Source organism: Ornithorhynchus anatinus, chromosome X5 (genome assembly GCF_004115215.2).
Source record: "Ornithorhynchus anatinus isolate Pmale09 chromosome X5, mOrnAna1.pri.v4, whole genome shotgun sequence".
NCBI lineage: Eukaryota > Metazoa > Chordata > Mammalia > Monotremata > Ornithorhynchidae > Ornithorhynchus > Ornithorhynchus anatinus.
Window position 1 is genome coordinate 1,748,920 of NC_041753.1, and position 23,967 is coordinate 1,772,886.

Here is a 23,967-nt window from a genome sequence, read left to right on the forward strand (position 1 = left end):
GGGTTGTCCCATGTGGGGCTCACAGTCTTAATCCCCCTTTGACAGATGAGGTAACTGAGGCCCAGAGAAGTGAAGTGACTTGCCCAAAGTCATACAGTTGACAAGCGGCGGAGCCGGGATTAGAACCCACGACCTGTGACTCCCAAGTCCGGGCTCTTTCCACTAAGCCACGCTACAGGAAGAAATCAAAAGCGGGGCTAACCTATTTGGAACTTGGCCTTTCCTTTTTTTTCCAGAAGGGGGCGCTGAGAAGCCGAGGTCGAACCCATCTCTCTGGTTATTTCTAGTTATTATTATTATTATTATCACTATTACTGTAATGAGTGCGGGTTTGGGAGTCGGATGTTGTGGTTTATAAATCCCGGCTCCGCCACTTGTCAGCTGTGTGACTTTGGTCAAGTCACTTAACTTCTCTGCGCCTCATTTACCTCCTCTGTAAAATAGGGACTAAGACTTGAGTTCCAAGTGGGACAACCTGATAACCTTGTATCTATCCCAGTGCTTTAGAAACAGTGCTTGGCATAAAGTAAGCGCTGAACACAAATACCATTATTGTTATGATTATTATTGCTATTATTATATTTGTTAAGCGCTTTCTATGTGCCCAGGCACTGAACTAAACTCTGGGGTGATACAAGCTAATCGTGTTGGACACAGCCCCTGTCCTACGTGGAGCTCACAGTCTCCGATCCCCATTTACAGATGAGGTAACTGAGGCACAGAGAAGTGAAGTGACTTACTCAAGGTCACAACAGCAGACAAGGGGCGGAGCGGGGATTAGAACTCATGGCCTTCTGACTCCAGGCCCAGCTCTATCCGTTACACCATGTTGAGAGCCCACCAATCCCCAGTAGCTCCCGCGGCCCCGGATCTCCACTCAAAATGCAGAGGCTGAAGCTACCCCAGTGGAAAATTGGTTCTTTTCATGCTTTTCCACAGGAAGCTGGAGATCTGAAGTTAAGGCCCCATCCAATGGTGACTTTACTATTCCCCAAATCTTCGCCCCTGGAATCTCCGCCAAAATTCAAGAATTTTCCCCTCTCCTCCATAAGAGGATGGAAGGGTTGTCCGATCTGGGAGATGACTCTTCCAGGCATCACCTGCGGTTCCTGCTCCCACCTTTCCATAATCCTTCTCTGTGATTCTTCCCACAGAGACCCCGGACCCGAAGACGGTGGACACGGTCCTGCAGCTCCTGGATCGGGACAGGGATGGGGTGGTGGACTTCAACGAGTTCCTCCTTCTGGTCTTCAGAGTGGCCCAAGGCCTGTCACCAAGGCCTGAGAGATGACGCTTGCGGACGAGGGCGGGGTCAAGGACGTGAGGAAGAGAAGGGAGACGGGAGACGGCCCGGGGAGGCGGGAGCCGCAGAGGGGAAGGACCGGACAGACCGAGGTGACAGACTGGAGGAAGGAGGACATCCCCCGGGGTCAGGCTGGGGGTCAGAGACGCGAGTCAAGTTCTGGCCAGTCTGAGAGGCAGCGGTCTGACTTTCGGGATGGTCAGTCCCGAGAGCCCGAGGTGGACATCGAGCTACGGTCAGTCAGAGAAGAAGATTCCCGCTCTGATCAGTCTGAGAGGCAGCGATCTGACTTCCGAGATGGTCAGTCCGAGAGCCCGAGATGGACATCGAGCTACGGCCAGTCAGAGAGGAGGGATTCCCGCTCTGGTCAGTCTGAGACCCGGGAGAGAGAGAGAGGCAGAGGCAGGAGGTCCAGGATGGGCGCCGTAAGCGAGAAAGTTATCCCAGAGCCAGTGGGACCCCGAGACGGAAGCGCAGAGCCGCAGGAAGAAGTTGACCTCCCAGCCGGCCACATCGCTCTGCCACCAAGGCCCCTCGTGGCAGTCGTGCGAGTCCCTGAGGGCCCGCCGGGCGGCCGGGACAGGGCAAGAGAGAGACGAGGGACAGAGCCGCCGGCCTCAGGGAGGATACACCGACGACGAGGAGCAGAGCCGCCAGGCTCGGGATGGACAGCGGCGCCAGTCTCGGGTGGACAAGCAGAAGAGGAGGGACCAGACCATCCAGGCTGGTGGCGTCCAAGGAGGGGCCAGTCTCGGGGCAGGCAGCAGTGCCCGTCTCAGGACTGGCAAACAGATGAAGAGGAACCAAGTCGCCAGACTCGGGATGAGCAGCGCCGCCAGTCTCGGGTGGGTACACCGAAGATGAGGACCAGAGTCGCCAAACCGGGATGGTCAGAGACGCCAGGCTCGAGGAGGGTACTTGGAAGAGGAAGAGCAGGAGCCTGGGAAAGAAGCAGACCTCCCAGCCGGCCACTTCGCTCTGCCATCAGGGACCAACGTGGCAGTCGTGCGAATTGTGAGGGCCCGCCGGGCGGGCCGGGACCGGGCAAAGGAAAGACGAAGGACAGAGCCGCCAGTCTCAGGACAGATACACAGACGAAGAGGAGGCAGGAGCCGCCAGGCTCGGGGTGGACAGCGACGCCAGTCCTCGGGGTGGACAAGCGGAAGAAGAGGACCAGAGGAGTCCAGGTGCGCCAGTCTCGGGGCAGGCAGCAGTACCCCTCTCAGGACTGGCAAACAGATGATGAGGAACAGAGTCGCCAGATTCGGGATGGGCAGCGCGCCAGTCTAGGGCAAACAGGGAAGATGAAGACCGGAGTCGCCAGATTCGGGATGGGCAGTGGCGCCAGTCTCGAGGAGGAGACATAGAAGAGGAGGAACAGAGCCGGGAAAAGAAGCGGACCTCCCAGCCGGCGACTTCGCTCTGCCACCAGGGCCCAAACTGGCAGTCGTGCGAGTCCATGAAGGCCCACCGGGCGGGCCGGACAGGGCAGGGAGGGACGAAGGACAAAGCCGTCAGCCTCAGGACGGATACACCGACGACGAGGAGCAGAGCCGCCAGGCTCGGGGTGGACAGCGACGCCAATCCCGGGGTGGACAAGCAGAAGAGGAGGACCAGACCATCCAGGCTGGTGGCGGGCAGAGGCGCCAGTCTCGGGGCAGACAGCAGTACCCTTCTCAGGACTGGCAAACAGATGATGAGGAACAGAGTCGCCAGATTCGGGATGGGCAGCGGCGCCAGTCTCGGGCAAACAGGGAAGATGAGGACCGGAGTCGCCAGATTCGGGATGGGCAGCGGCGCCAGTACCAGGCAAACATGGAAGATGAGGACCAGAGTCGCCAGGCTCGGGACGGGCAGCGGCACCAGGCTCGGGGAGGATACATAGAAGAGGAGGAACAGAGCCGGGAAAAGAAGCGAACCTCCCAGCCGGCCACTTCGCTCTGCCACCAGGGCCCAAACTGGCAGTCGTGCGAGTCCCTGAAGGCCCTCCGGGCGGGCCGGACAGGGCAAGGGAGGGCCGAAGGACAAAACCGTCAGCCTCAGGACGCATACACCGACGATGAGGAGCAGAGCCGCCAGGCTCGGGGTGGACAGCGACGCCAATCCCGGGGTGGACAAGCAGAAGAGGAGGACCAGACCATCCAGGCTGGCGGCGGGCAGAGGCGCCAGTCTCGGGGCAGACAGCAGTACCCTTCTCAGGACTGGCAAACAGATGATGAGGAACAGAGTCGCCAGATTCGGGATGGGCAGCGGCGCCAGTCTCGGGCAAACAGGGAAGATGAGGACCAAGAGTCGACAGGCTCGGGATGGGTCAGCGGCACCAGGCTCGGGGAGGATACACAGAAGAGGAGGAGCAGAGCCGGGAAAAGAAGCGGACCTCCCAGCCGGCCACTTCGCTCTGCACCAGGGCCCAAACTGGCAGTCGTGGCGAGTCCCTGAGGGGCCCACCGGGCGGGCCGGATCGGCAAGGGAGAGACGAAGGGCAGAGACGCCAGCGTCAGGGGCGGATACACCGACGACGAGGAGCAGAGCCGCCAGGCTCGGAGTGGACAAACTGAAGAGGAGGACCGGAGTGTCCAGGCACGCCAGTCTCGGGGGCAGCAGCAGTTTCTGTCTCAGGACTGGCAAACAGATGAAGAGGAACCAAGTCGCCAGACTCCGGGTGGGCAGCGACGCCAGGCTCGGGGTGGACAAGCGGAAGATGAAGACCACAGTGTCCAGGCTGGTGGGGACAAAGGAGCCGGTCCCGGAGCGAGTTGGCACGTAGCCAGGCTCAATGTTCCCGTCCAGATGGGCGAGACCCAACGACCACCCGCTTGGCCGGGGGGCAACAGCGCCTGGAAACAGACCCCCCAAGGCCGTGGGAGTGCCCGGGGCGCAGGGAGCTGAAGGGCAACGAGTCCGATTCAGATGCAGCTGGCCACCTGGCCGTGCCCCAGTATCCGCTCTACGAGTATGTCCACGAGCAGAGCTCCCACCATTACCAGTGAGGGGGCTAGGCGGCCCCTCTCCCGCTCCCTTATCCCCCTCAACCTCCCTCCCCCTCAAAGAGGTGGGATGGAGGAGTGGGGGGCGAAGCACGGGAACGAGAAGGGAATTGTCACTTCACCGTGGTGGGGTGGGTGAGTAATCAAATGAAATTGGTGCAGGAAGCGGGAGAAACAAGAGCTGGCTGGGAATGGAGGAGCTAGGTGAAGCGCTGGGGTGAAGGGACGGATCTGAAATCAAGGTTTTCACGGAGAAAAACAGGGGTTGGGAGAACGACCTTAGACCACGCACGAATTGAGGTGGGTTTTGACCCCCATCTTGCCTCCTCTCCGCCCTCCCGCCAGGAGAATGGGCAGAGAAGAAGAGAAGGCCGGACGCGAGATCTACTGGACAGAGCATTGAGTTAGAAGTCCGGACACCTGGTTCTAATTCCAGCTCTGCCCCTGCCCTGCTGTGTGATCTCGGGCAAGTCGCTTAACTACTCTGGGCCTCAGTTTCCCCACCTTGCCCCATGATAAATTATCTGCCCCTGCTTCTTTCTCAGACTGTGAGGCCCGGGGTTGGACAGGGCCTGAATTCGATCTGATTATTATGTCGACCCCACGCTCAGCACACTGCTTGGCATGGAATAGGTGCTGAATCAATAACATCACCAGGGTTTTCTGGGATAGAGTTGGCGCTAAAGGACTGGGGCGGGGTCTTCACCGCCTCCAGGCCCTCAAGGTGTCATCCGAAATCCGCTACGGGCCGAGTCTGGAGGGAGACCGGGATGAAGCTGGGGGCAATGGGGAGAAGGGGAAGGGAGAACCAAGCCCTGTCTCCGTGACAACAAACAATAAACGATTGGTGAGCAATCTCTGTCTTCGCATCCCCTCCTTACCGTCCCCCTAATCCCTCCCCGACCCACACCCCTGGTGACTGGAGAATTGACAGTTATTTACCAAGTATCCTCAGTCCTTGGGGGTAAATGGGTAGATAGAAAAGAAAGCAAAATCATCGATCATATTCGCTTATTCATTCATTCAATCGTATTTATTGAGGGTTTACTGTGTGCAGAGCACTGTACTAAGCACTTGGGAGAGTACTGTATGGCAATATAACCGAGTTGGTAGGGACGTTCCCTGCCGCAGCGAGCTTACAGTCTAGACGGGGAGAGAGACATTAATATAAATTAGCAAACTACTGAATGCACATAAGTCTCATGGGGCTGAGGGGAGGGTGAAAAAGGGAGCCAATCAAGGCGACACAAAAGGGAGTGGGAGAAGAGACAATGAGGGCTTAGTCAGGGAGGGCTTCTTGGAGGGGATGTGCCTTCAATAAGGCTTTAGAGGTGGGGAGAGTGATCATCTGTCGGGTATGAAGAGGGAGGGCGATTCAGGACTGAGGCAGAACGTGGACGAGAGGTCGGTGGCGAGATAGAGGAAATCAAAGTACAGTGAGTAGGTTGCATTAAAGGAGCTAAGTGGGAGAGCAGCGAGGTGAGGTAGGAGGGGCAAGGTGATTGAGTGCCTTAAAGATAGATCGCTAGACGATCAATCGAACTTTTCCCCCCGGAAAAGGAAAATCTACCTGATTTGGGGTTTCTCGGGAGGGGAAAGGGAGCTCCGGGATCTGGCTTTAGCGCCGCCTGCCGGCGATGGTGTGTGATGACCCGCCGACCTCCGCCGGAGCCGCGTTGGAGGAATAATAATAATAATAATGCTGGTATCCGTTAAGCGCTTACTATGTGCGAAGCATTTTTTCTAAGCTCTGGGAGGATATAAGGTGACCAGGTTGTCCCAACCGGGCTCACAGTCTTCGTCCCCATTTTGCAGATGAGGTAACAGGCACAGAGAAGTTAAGTGACTTGCCCAAGGTCATACAGCTGACAAGCGGCGGATTCGGGATTAGAACCCATGACCTCTGACTCCCAAGCCCGGGGTCTTTCCACTGAAAGCCTCATCCTGGTGGAAGCGGGGTGGCAGTGTCCCCTAAGGAAAGGTTTCAGGGTAGAGGAGAGGGAGGGGCCACTACCCTTCACGCAGCCCTAGGGATTGTCTGGGGTTCTTGTCCATCAATCAAGGGTGAAAGTTTGGGGAGGGTATGGGGTTGTCATCTAAGGGGTCTGTTTTAGAAGCGTGAACTGTTCTAAGTACTTGGGGTAAATGCAAGGCAATCGGGGTTGGTCCCACATGGGGGCTCACAGTCTCAATCCCCATTTTCCAGATGAGGTAACTGAGCCCAGAGAAAGTGAAATGACTTGCCTAAGGTTACACAGCAGACAAGTGGCAGAGCCAGGATTAGACCCACTCTCAAGCCCGTGCCATTGCCACTAGGCCACACTGCTTCTAAGATCTTGACCATCATACTTCCACAGTATCTAATCTGTGCCTAGCACTGTACTAAGTACTTGGAAAAGTACAATATAATCAATTTGGTACACAACCGATCCCTGCGCACAAGGAGTTTGCAGTCTCGAGGGGGAGACAGATGTTAAAATATATTACAGATAGGGGAAACAGTTGAAATAAAGATATGTACTTAAGTGCTGAGGGGTTAGGGCGAATATCAAAGTAGCAAGAACTGTACTTAGCATTGGCGAGCTCCCTGAAGGTCTGGGACCATGTCTAATTTCCATCTGTTTAGCCTTTCCCAGTGCTCTGCACACAATAAGTGTTTAATAAATACTATTACTCCTGCTACTGTGGAGTTACAGGATAATCAAATGGGCACCATCCTACACAGGGCTACAGTCTAAGAGGAGGATTAGGCATTGAATCTCTATTTTGCAGACGAGGAAATGAAGGTACAGAGAAGTTAAGTGACTTGCCCAAAGTCACACAGCAGGCTAGTGATGGAACCACGATCAAAACCCATGATCTCTGCCTCCCAGGATTGTGCTCTTTTTACTCGACAATGCTGCTTCTACCACTGATTGATTGATTGATGATTGATTGATGGTTTGGGCGTGTATGTGAAGTGCTTACATTATGTCAGGCACTGTATTAAAGGCTGGGGTAGTTACAAGCTAATCAGGTTGAACAAAGTCCATGTCCCATATGGGCTCACAGTCCTAATCTCCATGTACATATGAGGAAACTGAGGCACAAAGAAGTTAAATGACTTGCCAAGGTCACACAGCAGACAAGTGGCAGAACTGGGATTAGAACCCAGGTCCTTCTAACACCCAGCCCGTGGTCTATCCATGCTGCTTCTTAATTGTGGTATTTCTTAAGCACTTATTATTTGGCAAACACTGTTCTAAACGCTAGGATAGATACAAACTAATCCAATTGGACACAGTCCCTGTCCTACATGAGGCTCACAGTCTTAATCCCTATGTACAAATGAGGTACCTGAGGCACAGAGAAATTAAACGACTTGCCTAAGGTCACTCAGCGGACATGTGGCAGAGCCGGAATTAGACCCCACATCCTCAGACTCCCAGGCCCGTGCTCTTTCCACTAGGCCACGCTGCTTCCCTCAGTTAAAGGTAATCCTTCAAGAACCTCACCCCCACCCTCCAAGAGCGTCCACAAGACTACCACCTCCAGGGTCAGGCTACACGACGTCGTGGACCCAGACACCCAGGGGGACGGCCTTGTCTGAGCTGGCAGGAGTGGGCCAGGGTGAACCCTGTGACCAAGGGTGACTCAACTAATTCCCCCCTTTCCGTCTGCTGCCCGGTGCCCCCACTGTGACTCAGGCCCCCTTCGCCAGCTCGCAGGCCTGTGGCTCTGCAACTGACTCAGCCCCCCGAACCCTGACCTGCACCGCCGGTGAACCCCCCGCCCCCCACAGTCCACTCGAGGTGCTCCACCAGGGGGAAGACTTGAGCCGGAGCAGAAATATTCCAGGAACGTTCTCGAAACTTAGTCAATCGTATTTATGAGCGCTTATGGTATGCCGAGCACTGTACTAAGCCCTTGGGAGAATATACTACCACCATAAACAGACACATTCCCACAGTGAGCTTACAGCCTAGAGCGGGAGACGGACATTAATAGAATAAATACATTTCAGATATGGACATTAGTGCTGCGGGGATGAATAAAGGGACCAAGTCAGGGTTAGGTTAGGGCAGGTTAGGTAAGGCCTCTTGGAGGAGATGGGTTTTCAATAAGGCTTTGAAGGTGGGGAGGGAGTCACTGTCGATTGGATATGAGGTGGGAAGTTCTTCCAGGTCAGCGGCAGGACGTGGGCGAGAGGTCAGCAAAGAAACCTAGAAGAAACAAGGAGAAGCTGCATATTTTTAAGAGAGAGTGACAGACTGTAAGCTCATTGGGGGCAGGAAATGTGTCTGTTATTGTTACATGTACTCTCCAAGTGCTTAGTACAGTGCTCTGCACACAGTAAACGCTCAAGAAATACAATTGAATGAATAATGACGATGATAACGATAATGATATCGTCAACGATGACACTGATGGTATCAATGAGGTCTTAAACTCTGCTAAGCTCTGGGATATTCATTCATTCATTCATTCAATAGTATTTATTGAACGCTTACTAGACACAAGATCATTAGATCAGACACAGATCTTGTTTCTGGAATCTGGGTATTGCTCCCTTTGAGCTGTGCAGGGGGCAGGAGAGCACAGCTCAAATATCAGAAATATTATATTATTATTATTATTATTAGAAGGGATCTTTGGAAGGGGCAGGGGGCAGGAACTCTATAAGATGTCAAAGGATCAGAGATCATGTCATCATGGATGGAGACTCCCTCTTATGAAAGCAAGACAAAGTCAGTGAACCGAACCTGTGAATCAAACAGTAATGATATTGTGGCATTTGTTAAGTGCTTACTACTTGTCAAACACTGTACTGAACTGTGTCCAACCTGATTAACTTGTATATATCCCAGTGCTTAGAAAAGTGTTTGACAAATAGTAAGGGTTTAACAAATACAATTATTATTATTATTATTACTAAGTGCTTGAGTAGATTGGGGCAGGAATGTACCTGTTTATTATTGTATCATATTCCCAAGTTCTTAGTTCAGCGCTCTGCACACAATAAGCACTCAATAAATGCGATTGAATGAATGAAAAGAATGATGCAAGATAATCAAGTCCCACATGGGGCTCACAGTCCAAGTAGGAGGGAGAATAGGGATTGAATCCTCATTTTGCAGATGAGGGAACCGAGGCACAGACAAATCAAGTGACTTACCCAAGTGTCACACAGAAGACGTGGTAGAACAGGAATTAGAACCCAGGTCCTAGGACTCCCAGGCCTCGGCTCTTTCCACTAGAGCCAGAACTACAGACAAGAACTAAAACCAAGTCCTGACCCTGAATCGATCCCTAACCCCATCCCAAATCCTGACACTGTTCCCAACCCTAATTGCAACCCTGACCCTTGTCCTAACCCTAAACCTAATTGAGACCCTAAAGCTGACTCTACCCCTAAATGTAACCTTGAACTTGTCCCTGATGATGTTAATGTATACCCTAACCATGAAAGAAATTTTCATTTGATTGTTGCCTCTGACCTTCAACCTAACTCTAACCCTCCCTCACTCTAGCTCTAACCTTTTCCTATTCCTGATGCTACCCCAAACCTTTTTTCCCTAACTCCAACCAAAAAGGTCATGACCTCATGACCACCCAACATCCCGGACACTCCCCAGGTACTCCAAAGACATCCAAAATCCCTGACTTTCCCCTCGCACTCAACCATCAGTATTATTTATTGAGCTCTTACTATGTGCAGAGCATTGTACTAAGTGCAAGGGAGAGTACAGTATATCAGAATTAGCAAATACCTTCCCTGCCTATAGCAAACTTACTCTTCATCCTTGATTCCCTCAGGATCTAGCACGGACCATCCAATGCCTATAATTCTCCCCTCTTAATCCTGACTCTCCCCTAGTGACCCAGCATGGACCGTCCAACACCTCTAACTCTCCCCCTTCTTCATTCCTGACTCAGTGACCCAACACGGACTAACTCACATCGCTGACTCTCCCCCAGTGACCCAGTATGGACTGTCCAACGCCCCCAACTCTCCCCTCTCCATCCCTGACTCTTCCCCAGTGATCCAACACGCACCTCCCAACACTCCTGATTTTCCCTTCTCCATCTCTGACTCTCCCCCAGTAACCCAGCACAGACCACCCTCGACCTCTGACTCTCCAGCATCCAAAGGGTCCATGGACCAACCCATGGTTCGTCCCAGCATCCTGATGCATTTTGGAAAGACAGAACCCGGGCTTGCACGGGCCTAGGGATTGACTTGGGGACTCCCGTCAGCAAAGATGTCCCCCTCCACTCCCCCCAGACACCCTTCAGATGCCCTCCTCTAACCCCACGACTTAGAGAGATTCTGTCTGAGGGAGGTGTAGGCAGCCACCGAGTTCAACCGTCTCTTCACCTCTCCTGATCCCCGTTTCGACATCTGGAAACTGGGGGCGGCGGCGGCCGGGCCAAGGCAGCGGGAGGAGCTGTTCTCTCGTTAAAATAGAAATTTTTTATTTTAAGAGAGGGGAAGGGAGGGGGAGAAGGAGGATGAGGTGCTAAAAAAGCCCTTAGAAATTTCCACAGGCCCTTGTAAAAACTTCTTGGATTTCCTCCTGCCCCTGGAAGTGGGGAGTCCAAGGAGGGGAAGCGGAGCAGCCCCCAATCAGATAACAATAATAATAATTTGTGTATTTGTTAAGCACTTACTAGGTGCCAAGCACTGTTCAAAGAGCTGGATAGATACAAGATAATGAGGTTGGATGATGATGATGATGATGGTATTTGTTAAGCCCTTACTATGTGCCAAGCACTGTTCTAAGCCCTAGGAGAGATACAGGTGATCAGGGGAAGATACAAGGTATCAGGTTGTCCCACGTGGGGCTCGCAATCTTAATCCCATTTTACAGATGAGGTAACTGAGGCACAGAGAAGTAAAGTGACTCGTCCAACGTCACACAGCAGACATGTGGCGGAGCGGGAATTAGAAGCCACATCCTCTGACTCCCAGGCCCGCACTCTATCCACTAGGTCACGCTGCTTCTCAGATCTGCAGTGTCTTGTCTCTCTGTCTCTCTCTCGCTTTTCCTCCCCTCCCTTCACTCCCCCTCCGCCCGGCTTATCTCTTTTGGTGTCTCTGACCTTGTTCATCTCTCTATCTCTCTGTAACTCTGTCCTCTCTCTCTCTCTCTCCCTTTCTCTCCCTCCATCTCCCTCTTTCTGTTTATTTCCCGTTCTCTCTTCCCACCTCTTTACCTTTTCTTCTCTCCCCATCACTACCTCTTTCTCCTTCTCTCTTCCTCCCTCTGTCTCTGCTGTCTCTGTTCCCCCTCTCTTTAGCCACTTCTTTCTCTACTCTTTGTCTCTCCCCTCTTTCCTTCCCTCTCCTGCACCTTCTCTTTTTCTCCCTCCGTGCTTCTCTACAGTGCTTCTCTACAGCGCCTATTGAGTCCTAGATATTGAATTAATTGCTAATTTCTTGGGAGAGTTGAATAGAAGGAAGACACAGTCTTCCTGCCCTCGACGAGTTTACACTCTCATCTATCTACCCTTCGGTTTCTCTTCCTCTTCCTCACTTCCCCCTCCTCCCCTTCTCCCACCGCCCCCCTGGCGTCTCTCTCTCCCTCACTCCCTCCCCGTCTCTACGTCTCCCTTTCTATCTTTTGCCACCCCTTTCTCTCTCCCTCTCACCCTCCTCTATCTCTCACCGTCCCTCTGTCTGGGTCATCCTTTTCCGTCTCATTTTTCTCCACCTCTCTTACTCTATTCTCTCATTCCCCATCCCTGTGTCTCAAGTCTCCTGTCTCTGCTGACTCTCTCCCCATCCTCCTGCATCCAATTTCTGTCCCTGCTATCTCTCTCCTCACCTCTCTTTCTCTTTCTTCTGTCTCTGCTCTTTCTTTCCCCTTCCTTCTCATCTCTCTCCCCCCTCTATCTTTGCCTCCTTCCTTGCCTCTCTCTGCCCTATAAGGGCAGAAACTCGGCTTTACAAGCCTTGCCTTGCCCGGGGCACTGAGTACCTCTCCTCGTCACCCCAAATTCTGCTTATTCGAACCTTCATTTGAATAATAGCAGCGGCAGCGGCGGTGATGGTGATGGTGATGGTAAAGGCAGCAGGCGTGGAGGCCGAGGCCTCGGGTCAGGTCCTGGAACCGGTGCAGGGGATCTGGAGAGGAACAGCCATGACTGGCTGTTTTGTGTTTGCTTATTTTCAGCCCTGCCCTGCCTTTTCATCTCCAGAAGAAAGGAACCTGCACTGCCTCTCTCAACACTTTCCTCCCTCCTCCGCCTCCCATATGTCCCCGGGGCTTGGAGCTGGGTGGCTTTTTCAGTTCATAGCTCCCAGAGGACTTGGGACCCCCGAGGTCTGGGCGTGGAGGATGCTTGTTGGACGCTTTGGAATAATAATAATAATAATAATTGTGGTATTTGTTAAGCGCTTACTATGTGCCAGCATTGTACTAAGCACTGGAGTGTATCACGTTGGTAGACCCTTCCCAAATGGGCCTCACAGTCTCAACCCTCATTTTACAGATGAGGTTACTGAGGTACAGAGAAGTTAAGTGACTTGCTTAAGGTCACTTTGCAGACAAGTCGCTGGGATTAGAACTCATGACTTCAGACTTCCAGGCCTGAGCTTTATACATTACACCATGCTTCCTCCTGATGCAAATTTCTTTCTCGAACTCCAAGTCCAAGTCACCAGACCACAGCTCTCCATAGCGTCAAAGCCTCCCCAGAGTCTGCCTCCTTTGAGAGCCTTCTGCATCCAACTGCCCTCACCCTCCGCCTGACGGTCCTGCGCCCAGTCAGTCGCACTTGCCATCGCGTATCAGGTCTGGGACAGCCTCGCCCTTCCTCTTGTACTAAGCGCTTGAGTAGATACATGCTAATTCAGGTTGGACACAGAGTCCATATCCCACATGAGCCTCACGATCTTAATCCTCATTTTACAAAGGAGGAAACTGAGGCGCAGAGAAGTCGTGATTTGCCCAAGTCACACTGTAGATGAGTGGTGGAGCCAGGATTAGAACCCAGGTCCTTCGGACTGCCAGGCCTGTGCTCTATTCAATAAGCCCCACTGCTTCTCATCAATACCTCTGACTGACTGACTGGCTTCCTGGGTCTACCTCCACTCCATGCCCAGAGAAGACTTGAGAAAGCCTTCAGAAGCCGGTCCACACCTTTTGGTAGCAGCTAGAATCTCTCTTCCTTCCTCCACCTGTCCCTTCTCCCCTTCCCTGCCATCCCCAGCCCCCTCCCCACCCCCACGAACTCTATGATTCCAAAACTTTGAATTCATGCTACTGATGCCTGTTCTACTTGTTTTGTTTTGTTTTCTGTCTCCTCCTTCTAGACTGTGAGCCCGGGTTGAGTAGGGATTGTCTCTATTTGTTGCCAAATTGTACTTTCCAAGCGCTTAGTAGAGTGCTCTGCAAGCAATAAGCACTCAATAAATATGATTGAATGAATGAATGAATGAAAATGTTTACAGATCTCCCCCTCCCCAACTTCCAGACAGAACATCGTGGCTCAGTGGAAAGAGCCCGGGCTTGGGAGTCAGAGGTCATGGGTTCAAATCCCAGCTCTGCCACTTCCCAGCTCTGCCACTCTCAGCTGTGTGACTATGGGCAAGTCACTTCACTTCTCTGTGCCTCAGTTACCTCATCTGTAAAATGTGGATTAACTGGGAGCCTCCCGTAGGAAACCTGATTACCCTGTATCTACCCCAGGGCTTAGAACAGTGCTCTGCACATAGTAAGCGCTTAACAAATACCAACATTATTATTATTAAAGGCAGATACCTCCCCCCCTTATTTCTGGAGGGAGGTAGCCGACATAAGGCAGGAGGGAATTGATAGAGGTAGGGGAATCAGGAGGGTAATGGGAAAGGGGGATAATAATAGCATTAGTATTTTTTAAGCGCTTACTATTTGTCTAACACTGTTCTAAGTGCTGGGATCAATACATTATTAATCAGGTTGGACCCAGTCCTTTCCCAATGGGGCTCCCAGTCTTGGAAGGGGAAGAACAAGTATTGAGTTGCCATTTTAAGTTGCAGAAAATGAAGCACTGAGAAATTAAGTGCCTTGCCCAAGGACACACAGCAGGCAAGTGGTGGAGCCGGGATTGGCATCCGGCTCCTCTGTCAACCAGGCCTGTGCTCTAATAATAATTGTGGTATTTGTTAAGCACTTTATTGTGTGCATCAGGCACTGTACTGAATGCTGGGTGGATACAAGCAAATCAGGTTGGGCACAGTCCCTGTCCCGTGTGTGGCTCACAGTCTCAATCCCCATTTTACAAATGAAGTAACCGAGGCACAGAGAAGTGAAGTGACTTACCCAAGTGAGCGACTTGCTCTGCCCACTAAGACAAGATGCTTCTCTAATGAATGAGGAGGAGGAGGAGTGGGTGATAGGGGATAAGGCAGGTGAGGGGTTGCAACAGCTGGTACAGAGGCGGGGGACAGCTACATGGGAAGAAAAAGCATGGACCATGACCTAGTGGAAAAAGAAAAAAGAAAAATTCCACAGGCCCAGAGAGAGCGAGAGATGGGATTCAGGGAGGGAAAGAATCAGTCCCCCCTCTCTCCTGGATTAGGTGCTGGGTGGCAGAAGTTGAAAGGTATTGCCAGCAGGACAGAGTTGGTGGGGCTCGAGACCCTGAAGAGCTGATAAGTTTGAGGAAAGACGAGGGGACGTGAAGGGACTGGACTTCTCGCGTGTCTGTGGTCCCAGACACACAGAAAGGCAGAGAGCTGAGACCCAGAGGCAGAGAGAGATGCAGAGAGGAACCAAAACGAGAGAAAGGATAGAAAGAGATTGCCAAACAGAGGCAGAAAGAGAGAGATGGCAGATAGAGGGATGAAGAGGGATAGGGACAGAGTGATATGGAAAAACTAAAGGAGGCAAAGAGAGACAAAGTTAGATGCACAGAGATCACAGGAAGAAATGGAGAGACAAGGAGAGAAAGGAACAGAGAGACAGGCAGAGAGCATCAACGAGGCACAGAGAGAGGAACATGGAGAGAGAGACAGGGATAGGGAGACAGATCGGGATCATGGGACAAAGAGACACGAAGAGACAAGCACAGTAAGAAACAAAGACAGAGATGGGGGGAATCTGAAAGATACAGGAGTACAAAGAGACAGAATCCAGAGAGACAGGAGAATGGACAGAGAGACAAGGCCCTTAGAAGAGACATGAAAAAAGAACCAGATGCAGTCAGTCAATCATTTATTGGGCACTTATTTGTGCAAAGTGCCATCCTAAGTGCTTGGACAGTACAATATAATAAGCACAGTGAGAAGCAGAAACGCTGGTCAGGGGATCCAGAGAAAGAGAGAATCAGAGCGAGATAGGAATCTGAAGATAGAGACACGCAGAGACAGAGAGGACACAGAGAGACAGAGACTCAGAGAGAGAGAAGAATCCAAAGAGAGAGACAGAGAGATCCTGGCAGAGAGAGTGGAGAGACGCATGAGAACAGAACCCTTGACAACCCTCGACCCCCAGGGAGAGACTGGGGGGACGAGTAGCTGGGGGGGGCGTAAAGGGGCGCGGAGTATGAGGCCAGGCAGCCCCGGTGACCTGGGTCCCTCTGAGTGGATCCTCCTAGTGACTGACCCCTCTGAGCTGTGACGAAAAGTTCAAGCATCTGCTGACTCTGAGGCCTGCAATTTCCGCGAGGTGGGGACGGTAATTATGGCCAGGATAATTCGCTCCGAAAGGAGATAAAAATTAAGAATTGCTAACGATTGCCTTAATGAGCCCTTTTCTATCTACACATCACCAAACACTTTACAGGCAGCAATTACGGCCCTCCCCCTCCCTCTCTCCTCCTCCCGTCCCCCCAGGGAGCTCCGAGACCTTCCAGGAGATCGTGGCGCGTGTGTGTGCGTGCGTGGGTGGGTTGGGGCAGGTGCGGGGGTGGAGGGGGGGGATGCCGAGGCCTTGACCCCGCCGTCACCCTCTGGGTCGGGGATGGGAGGTCCACCCCATTTGCCCCTTCCCACCGGCCTCCGCACCGCCCAGCCCAACAGCCACAGGGAGACTAGACTTCCCCACAAAGCCGTGCCTCCGTGGGGCTCAGTCGAGGGTCCGGGAATGCCGGAATGCCAGAATTCCTGCCCGTGGAATAGCCCCATGGGGTGGGAGAAGAGAGAGACAGGGTTCTTTCTCTCCCTGAGTCCTAGTCCCCCAAGACACCACCTTCCTGGACCCTAGACTCTCTAGATTGTAAGTTCATTGAGGCAGGAATGTGTCTATTGTTATTTGGTACTTCCCCAAGAGTTAGTACAGTGTACACAGTAAGCGCTCAATAAATACGGTCTATATGATTGACTGATTGATTGGACTCACCCCACAGAAACTTATATCCATGTATGTAATTTGTTTATTAATATTAAAGTCTGTCTCCCCCTTCAGACTGTAAGCTCACTGTGGGCAGGGAATTGTCTGTTTATTGTTATGTTGTACTCTCCCCAGCATTTGTACAGTGCTTTGCACACAGTAAGGCTCATAAATTCGATTGAATGAATGAATGACTCTCCATTCCACGTAGGTTCCCCCATGACCTAATGGAAAGAGCGTTGGCCTGGGAGTCAGGAGACATTAATGATGATAATAAGTGCTTTCTATATGACAGTTCTGTTCTAAGCGCTGGAGTACATACAAGCTAATCAGGTTGGACACAGACTCTTTTCCATATGGGCCACAGTCTTAATCCCCATTTTACAGATGAGGGAACTGAGGCAATGAGAAGTAAATCCCAGCTCCTCCACTGGCCTACTGTGTGAACCCAGGCAAATCACTCGACCTCTCTGGACCTGGCTTTTCTCATCTGTAAAATAGATGTAAGATCCCCGCTTTTCTCTCTGGCTGTGCGTCCTTGTGGGATGTGGACTGTGTCCAGTCTGGTTGTTCTGCAAGAGCCCCGGCGATTAGCAGAGTGCTTAGCACCTAGGGCATGATTTGTAAATAACACCATCTCAAAACCTAGTCTGGAGTGGGGAGAGGGACTCTCATCTCATCAGAAACTCCCAGGCTGGGAGGGGCACTGGATCAATGAGTCAGTAGCACTGATCTTGGTGGCTATCTTGTCCGAGTTTTGGGGTGTACGGTCTGATTTTCCTTTAAGAGAGCCAAAGTATTGGGGACAGAGTTGGGGTGGGGATGTTGTTCGCTACCCCAGAATCAAAGACCTGGAGATTTATATAAAATAATAAATATAATGGTATTTGTTAAGAGCTTAATATATGCCAAGCACTGTCTAAGCGCTGAGGAAAATACGAGGTTATCAGGTTGTCCCAAGTGAGGTTCACAGTCTTAATCCCTGTTTCAAAAATGAGGTAACTGAGGCACAGAAAAGTAAAGTGACTTGCCCAAAGTCACACAGTTGACTAGTGGTGGAGCCGGGATTAGAACCCACGACCTCTGACTCCCATCCCCTTGCTCTTTCCACTAAAGCCAAGCTGCTTCTTTAAAATTTATCAAATTTATCTATTTATCCATCAGTGATATTTATTGAGCTCTTACTGTGCAGAAGCACTCTTCTAAGCACTTGGGACACTCCAATACAAGAGTTGATTGTCACTTTTCCTGCCACTACAAGTTTACAGTCTAGCATGGGGAGACAGGCATTAATATAAATACATAATTAATCATATATACCGAATAGATATATACATTACTGTTGTGGAACTGCCAGAAAGGGTCCAAGTGGCTTTGGGAAAACTCCAGGGTGAGGAAGGGTGTCCCACGCCCAACCCTGAGACCAAAACACACAGGGTTGGTTGGAACACCATATATAACCATTCTTGGCACTTTGCTATGTATAATGCATATTCTATTTTACATTCAACTATTTTATCTATTCTATGTGTAATAGTTGTCTGTCACCTCCATCTGTGTGGAAGCTCCTTGTGGGCAGGGAATGTTTCACTTCTTTGTTTTGAACTTCCAGAAACATTATTTCAGTGCATTCACCAGTGGGCACTCAATAAATATTACTACGACGACGACTACTGCTATTACATTGTTCCCAGTTAAAAAAAGGAATTAGCCCCAGTCTGAGAGGGAGGGGCATACCCCATCCCTACCTGTCTGGGGACACTCTTGACCAGCAGGGAGTTCATCCTAAGCTGGAATGCAGGAAGTCCAGGTCTCCCCTGTGCCTGGAGCACTGCATACCGCCTGACATCTTCACACCTCCATTTGGACACGTATTAAAAACAGGTTCATATGACCTCTCTCCACCTGGAAAGAAAAGAAGATCCTCAGACTGAAACATTTTAAATGCTGGCCCTCTGCAAAAATTCTCCAAAGAAGAAAGGAGTTGGGGGTGGGTGACGGAGACTCCAAACCACCCCCAAGTTTCTTCTCCCACACCCCCACAATCCTCTAGTCCCTTCCTCCAACTATCCCCAGTCTGGTCTGGCCAGCTAGCATGGAAAGAACCTACTGGCAGGGTTGTGTATCTCTGGATATCTAAGCCAACATTTCATTTTATTTATTCTGTTTCCACCACTTGTGAAATATTTCTGGGTCTGTTTCCCTAATTAGAGTGGAAGCTCCCTGTGGGTCAGGGAATGTCTACTATTACTATTTCCACCATTACTACTATGATTACCACTACTCCCACTACTAGTAGGAGAGGTTCCCTATGGCTTTCAGAGTCCATGGCTGATTGTTCCTGATTACCTTTCTTTAAAACATTAGGGGGTGGCAAGTAGAGGTAGGACAGCTACCTCTTCTAGGAAGATGTCTTCTAGAAAGATCCCCTCTTTCTCCTTCTCCTCGTTCCGGTTAATTTTAATGTCTCCCTTCCCTGTTAGGTTGCAAGATCCCTGAAGATGGAGATCATGTGTACTATTTCTGTGCACCCTCCCAAGCTCTTAGTACAGTGCCTCAAAAACTGTTATTCTCTTCTTCCCTCTGTCCTGTCCTCCCAGCGTAGTGTGGTTGTGGGTATGTTCGATCTCCTCCATTAGAGTGGCAATGCTCTCGAAGGCAGAGACTGTATCTTCTTCCTCTGTTCCTTCTTCAGTATCCAGGTGAGGGACTGCATCTTCTCCCCCAATGTCCTGCACAGTGTAGATGTGGGTATGTCCAGTCTCCTCCATCAGACTGCAGCCTCCTCGAGGATAAGGATTGTGTCATCTCCTTGTCTGAATTCCTTCCTCAGGGTCCAACACAGTGTGGAAAGTGAATAGGTCCTGCTTCTCCATTCAAAGTGGCAGCCTCCACCCCCACCCAAAAGCAGGGTCTTCTCCCTCATCTGTCCTTCCCCTAGTGCCTAGCTCAGGGGGTATGGCTATGTGGTGTGTGTGTGTCTGTGAATTTCTTCTGTGTATATTATTCCTTGACTGATTCCAACTCCTACCTCATCCGTCAATCAGTCAACCAATCAATGACATTTATTGAACGCTTACTGTCAGGGCACTGAACTAAGCATTTGGGAGAGTACGACACAACAGAGTCGGCAGATTGTGATCTCTGTCAACAAGAGTTTACAGTCTACAGGGCTCATCCCTGCTTTCCCCCACAACTCCCCCTGTAGACTGTGAGCTAGCTGTGGGTAGGGAATGTACCTGTTTACTGTTTTGTTGTATTCACCTATCGCTTAGTACAATGCTCTGCACACAGTAAGGGCTCAGTAAATACCATTGACTGACTGACTGCTCCAAAGTCCCCAGATGGCTGGAGGCTTTGGGGTCATCAGAATTGGGGCCGGACTTGACCCAATCCCTCCCTGCCCCTATCCTGGTCCAGGGGAGGAGGGATTGGGCTCAGCTCAGAGATAATAATAATAATGTTGGTATTTGTTAAGCGCTTACTATGTGCCGAGCACTGTTCTAAGCGCTGGGGTAGACATGGGGAATCAGGTTTGTCCCACGTGGGGCTCACAGTCTTAATCCCCATTTTACAGATGAGGGAACTGAGGCCCAGAGAAGTTAAGTGACTTGCCCACAGTCACACAGCTGACAAGTGGCAGAGCTGGGATTCGAACTCATGAACCCTGACTCCAAAGCCCGTGCTCTTTCCACTGAGCCACGCTGCTTCTCCAAGATCCAGAGATCACTACCAGAGGACGGTCTGAGAGTCTTCAGTTTGCTCCCGCTGACCCAGACCCTGGACCTGCGAGAGATACGAGAGTCTTTGATCCACTCCGGCAACCCCTAATAATTCTGATATTTGCTAAGCCCTTACTGGGTGCCAGACACCCTACTGAGCACTGGAGTGGATACGAGCAAATCGCATTAGACACAGTTCCTATCCCTCTGGGGCTCACAGTCTCCATCCCCATTTCATTGATGAGGAAACTGAGCACCAGAGAAAAGAAGTGACTTGACCAAGGTCACACAGCGGACAAGTGGTGGTGCTGGGATTAGAACCCACAGCCTTCTGACTCCCAGGCCTGGGCTCTATCCAGTGATGCCGCCGATGAGCTCGGGAACCCTCCCCATCCCCACAATAAATCCACGCCAATGTCAGGCACAGGTGGGAAAGGATGGAGAGCCGGAGGGGGCGAGGGGAGGGAAGGGCGTGGGGCAGCTGGGGGGAGGGGGGTGACTTGCCCATTTAGCTTAATGAGCCTCCGGTGGTGCAGATGCTGACCCGAAGTTCTCGGGTGTCATCATCGCTCGCAGCGCTGTCCCTGCAGGGTGATGCTATCTATCCCATGATGCATCATGACACTCCCTCCCCCCCGCGGCCACCCCCTACCCCGGAGCCCAAGCAGGTTCAAGAGAAAATCAAGAGGCCGTTACCAAATCCCCAGAGGACCCTACCCCTCCTCCCGCCTCCCTCACCCCGAGTGGCTAATATTCCACCCCAGGGGCTCCAGAGGGACCACCGAGGTTAGGGAATGGGGTAGATATGGGTATCCTCACCCAAGAACACATCGGTTTCCTACCTTCATCTCCCTCACCCAAATAACATGTGCAAATGAGGGATCAGGGTGGGATCGAGGGGGGATTCGTCTTCCCGGCAGTACTGGGGCACAGTCTGGAGATGGAGCAGGGGCACAAGCCCGATGCCCACACTCACAGCTGGCTAAGCCCGGAGTCCCGGGGAAGGCCTGCCTGGAGAAGCTCTCGGTGGCAGAAAACCAACTAGAGGACCCATCCCCATGCCCTACACTGCTCTGACTGAATCCCCCAAGGCCAGGACACACACCAATGTCCCCACAGCCCCCCCCCCAGTGCCCCCACACAGAGGAGGGGACAGAACCCATGTATGTCAAAATAGAGGTGACCTTCTTTCACCTCCTCTGGGTCACTCTGGCTCCAGGTTGAGAGAGGAAGGGGGAACCTGAGGTGGGGGCTGGAGGGTCTCAGCCCCCTGCATCCCCCTACTCGCCCCCACCCCCTCAGGAACAGCTACGTGCGCCCACGGCAGCGATAAGCAAGAGCACTGTGGGGAGATGGGGGGTGGGGCAGGGCTGGGGTGATTCAAACCCACGGGAGTGGGCGGGCTTCTGCCTTGCTGCTCTTCGGGGCACAATTAAAAAAACCCTATAAAAGGGCCCCTACGCCCGGCTCCCCAGTACCCTCGCCAGCGTGCCAGCGAGCTATCGAATATTCTCCTCCAGTGAAGTGGGTGAGTCTTCCTCCTCGGTGTCGGGGTGGGCAATGGGCTCCCTGGGTAGGGTTTCCAGCTAGAGGGAGAGATGCCCTCCTCCGTCCTGGCAGGGATGCCAGCTGAGAGATAGGGATACCCTGCCTATTCTGCTCGGGAATGTCAGCTGGAAGGTAGGGGTACCCTGATCTGCACCTGCGGTAGATACCAGCTGGAAGAGAGGGGTGCCCTGCTCTGTCCTGGCAGCAGATGCCAGGCTGAGGGATAGGTGTGCCCTGCTCTGTCATGGCAGTAGATGCCAGCTGGAGGGAAGAGGTGCCCTACTCTGTCTTAGGAGATGATGCCAGGTGCGGGTAGGGTCGCCCTGTTCTAATAATAGTAATAATAATTATCGGTACTTGTTAAGAGCTTACTATGTGCCGAGCACTGTTCTAATCGCTGGGGTAGATACGTTAATCAGGTTGGTCACAGTCCCTGACCCTCATGGGCTCACACACTTAATCTCCATTTTATAGATGAGGTAAATGAGAACGCAGAAGTGAAATAACTTTGCCAAGGTCACACAGCAGATGTGGCAAAGCAGGAGTAGAATCCAGGTCCTTCTGACTCCCAGGCCCGTGCTCTCTCCACTAAACCACCCTGTTCTGTCCTAGTGATCAGAGAAGGGTGGGCTGTGGTGGAGAGCCAAAGTGAAAGGGTGTCCCGATTCCTCTCCTCGACCCTCACACCTGATTGGCTCTCTTTTTGCAGGCCCTAGAGGGAGATGAAAAGAGGAGGGAGGAAAAGAGAGGCAAGTCGGAGTTTGCCAGGGTATCAAAACCACTGTCTGCCGGCCCCCTGGGCACTGGTCGTGGCATTGCCCAGTCACTGTATCGCAGGGGGAACAGATTAGAGCCCGATTCGACGGTAAAGAGTGGTAACCAGGGTATCATAGCGGTTGGAGCGGTTCCCTCAGGGGGAGACACCGACAGAGCCAGGAGAGCAGTGGTCGGTAGAGATGCAGGCCGAGGTCATGGGTGTCGGGGAGTTGCAAGCCCTGAGAGGGACGGACCAAGTCGAAACTTGGAGTAGCTGCTCCCCAAGCCCCAGAGCCCCGGGCGAAGGGACGCCAAATTCATGGGGAAGGGTCGGGCAGAAGCTACAAGTCTTTCCCCAGGGGAGATAGGGGGTGGGGAGTAAACTCAAATTCGTCCCCCCAAGAGAGCTTTGTAGCCAGGAATACTGACAGGTTCCAGAGCAGTTTGAACAGAACTATGGACGAGGGTCCCAGGGCAGCGTCAATGGGGAGAGTCAGGGATGGAGGGGAGAGTCAGGGGTGTGAGATGGCTCATCTCCAACTGCGGTTGTCCAGAGAGTATCGGCACCTAGTTGTTCCCAAAATCTTGTTGTTGCTCTGGTTACAGAGTCCCAGGAGGGGCAACCCGTTAGGGCTGAGGCAGGAGCACACCATGATCGTCTTCATGGTCTCACCTGAGTTCTAATCCAAGCTCCACCGATTGTCTGCTGAATGACCTTGAGCAAATCACTTAACTTCTCCCTGCCTCAGTCATCTCATCTGAAAAATGGGGATTAAGACTGTGAGCCCTATGTGGGACAGAGACTGTGTCCAAACTGATTAGCCTGTAGCTACCCCAGCACTTAGAATGGTGCTTGACACATTCATTCATTCATTCAATAGTATTTATTGAGCGCTTACTATGTGCAAAGCACTGTACTAAGCACTTGAAAAGTACAATTCGGCAACAAATAGAGACAATCTCTACGGAACAACGGGCTCACAGTCTAGAAGGGGGAGGGGGACGAGACCCCGTCGAAGAAAAGAGAGACCCAGAGATGACAAGAGGAAAAAACAGGAGGGACCTACACACTGGGAGAGGGAGAGACTAATACAGAGAGATTCATAGAGCCAAAATGAGCTCTTCTACTGGGGTCTGGGTGAGAATACAGGGTTCTTAAGCTGGATGGACCGTGAATTGAGTCGGGGCGGGACGGGGGTGGAGGCGGCTCGTAGGTGTTAGAAAGATTGAGGGTCAGAAGCCAAAGACAGTGAGATTGAAACTGAGAGATGCAGAAGCAAAGAGAGAGAAAGTCAGAGATAGTAAGACAGAGAGACAAAGGGAGAGAAAAGCGGAGGGACAGAGAGACAGGCAGA

General features: G+C 51.9%; 1 protein-coding gene across 1 annotated transcript in view; it reads left to right on the forward strand.

Annotated features, from left to right (window-relative positions):
- The first annotated feature begins 1,287 nt into the window (after positions 1 to 1,287).
- The window catches only part of TCHH (trichohyalin), a 30,219-nt gene continuing 7,539 nt past the window's right edge, over positions 1,288 to 23,967 (forward strand). The window contains exons 1-6 of the mRNA XM_039910854.1: positions 1,288 to 1,669; positions 1,833 to 2,148; positions 2,354 to 2,490; positions 2,736 to 3,613; positions 3,773 to 3,965; positions 4,094 to 4,289. Coding sequence (XP_039766788.1) covers positions 1,288 to 1,669; positions 1,833 to 2,148; positions 2,354 to 2,490; positions 2,736 to 3,613; positions 3,773 to 3,965; positions 4,094 to 4,289 — 2,102 coding nt within the window. The remainder of the gene's footprint in view (positions 1,670 to 1,832; positions 2,149 to 2,353; positions 2,491 to 2,735; positions 3,614 to 3,772; positions 3,966 to 4,093; positions 4,290 to 23,967) is intronic.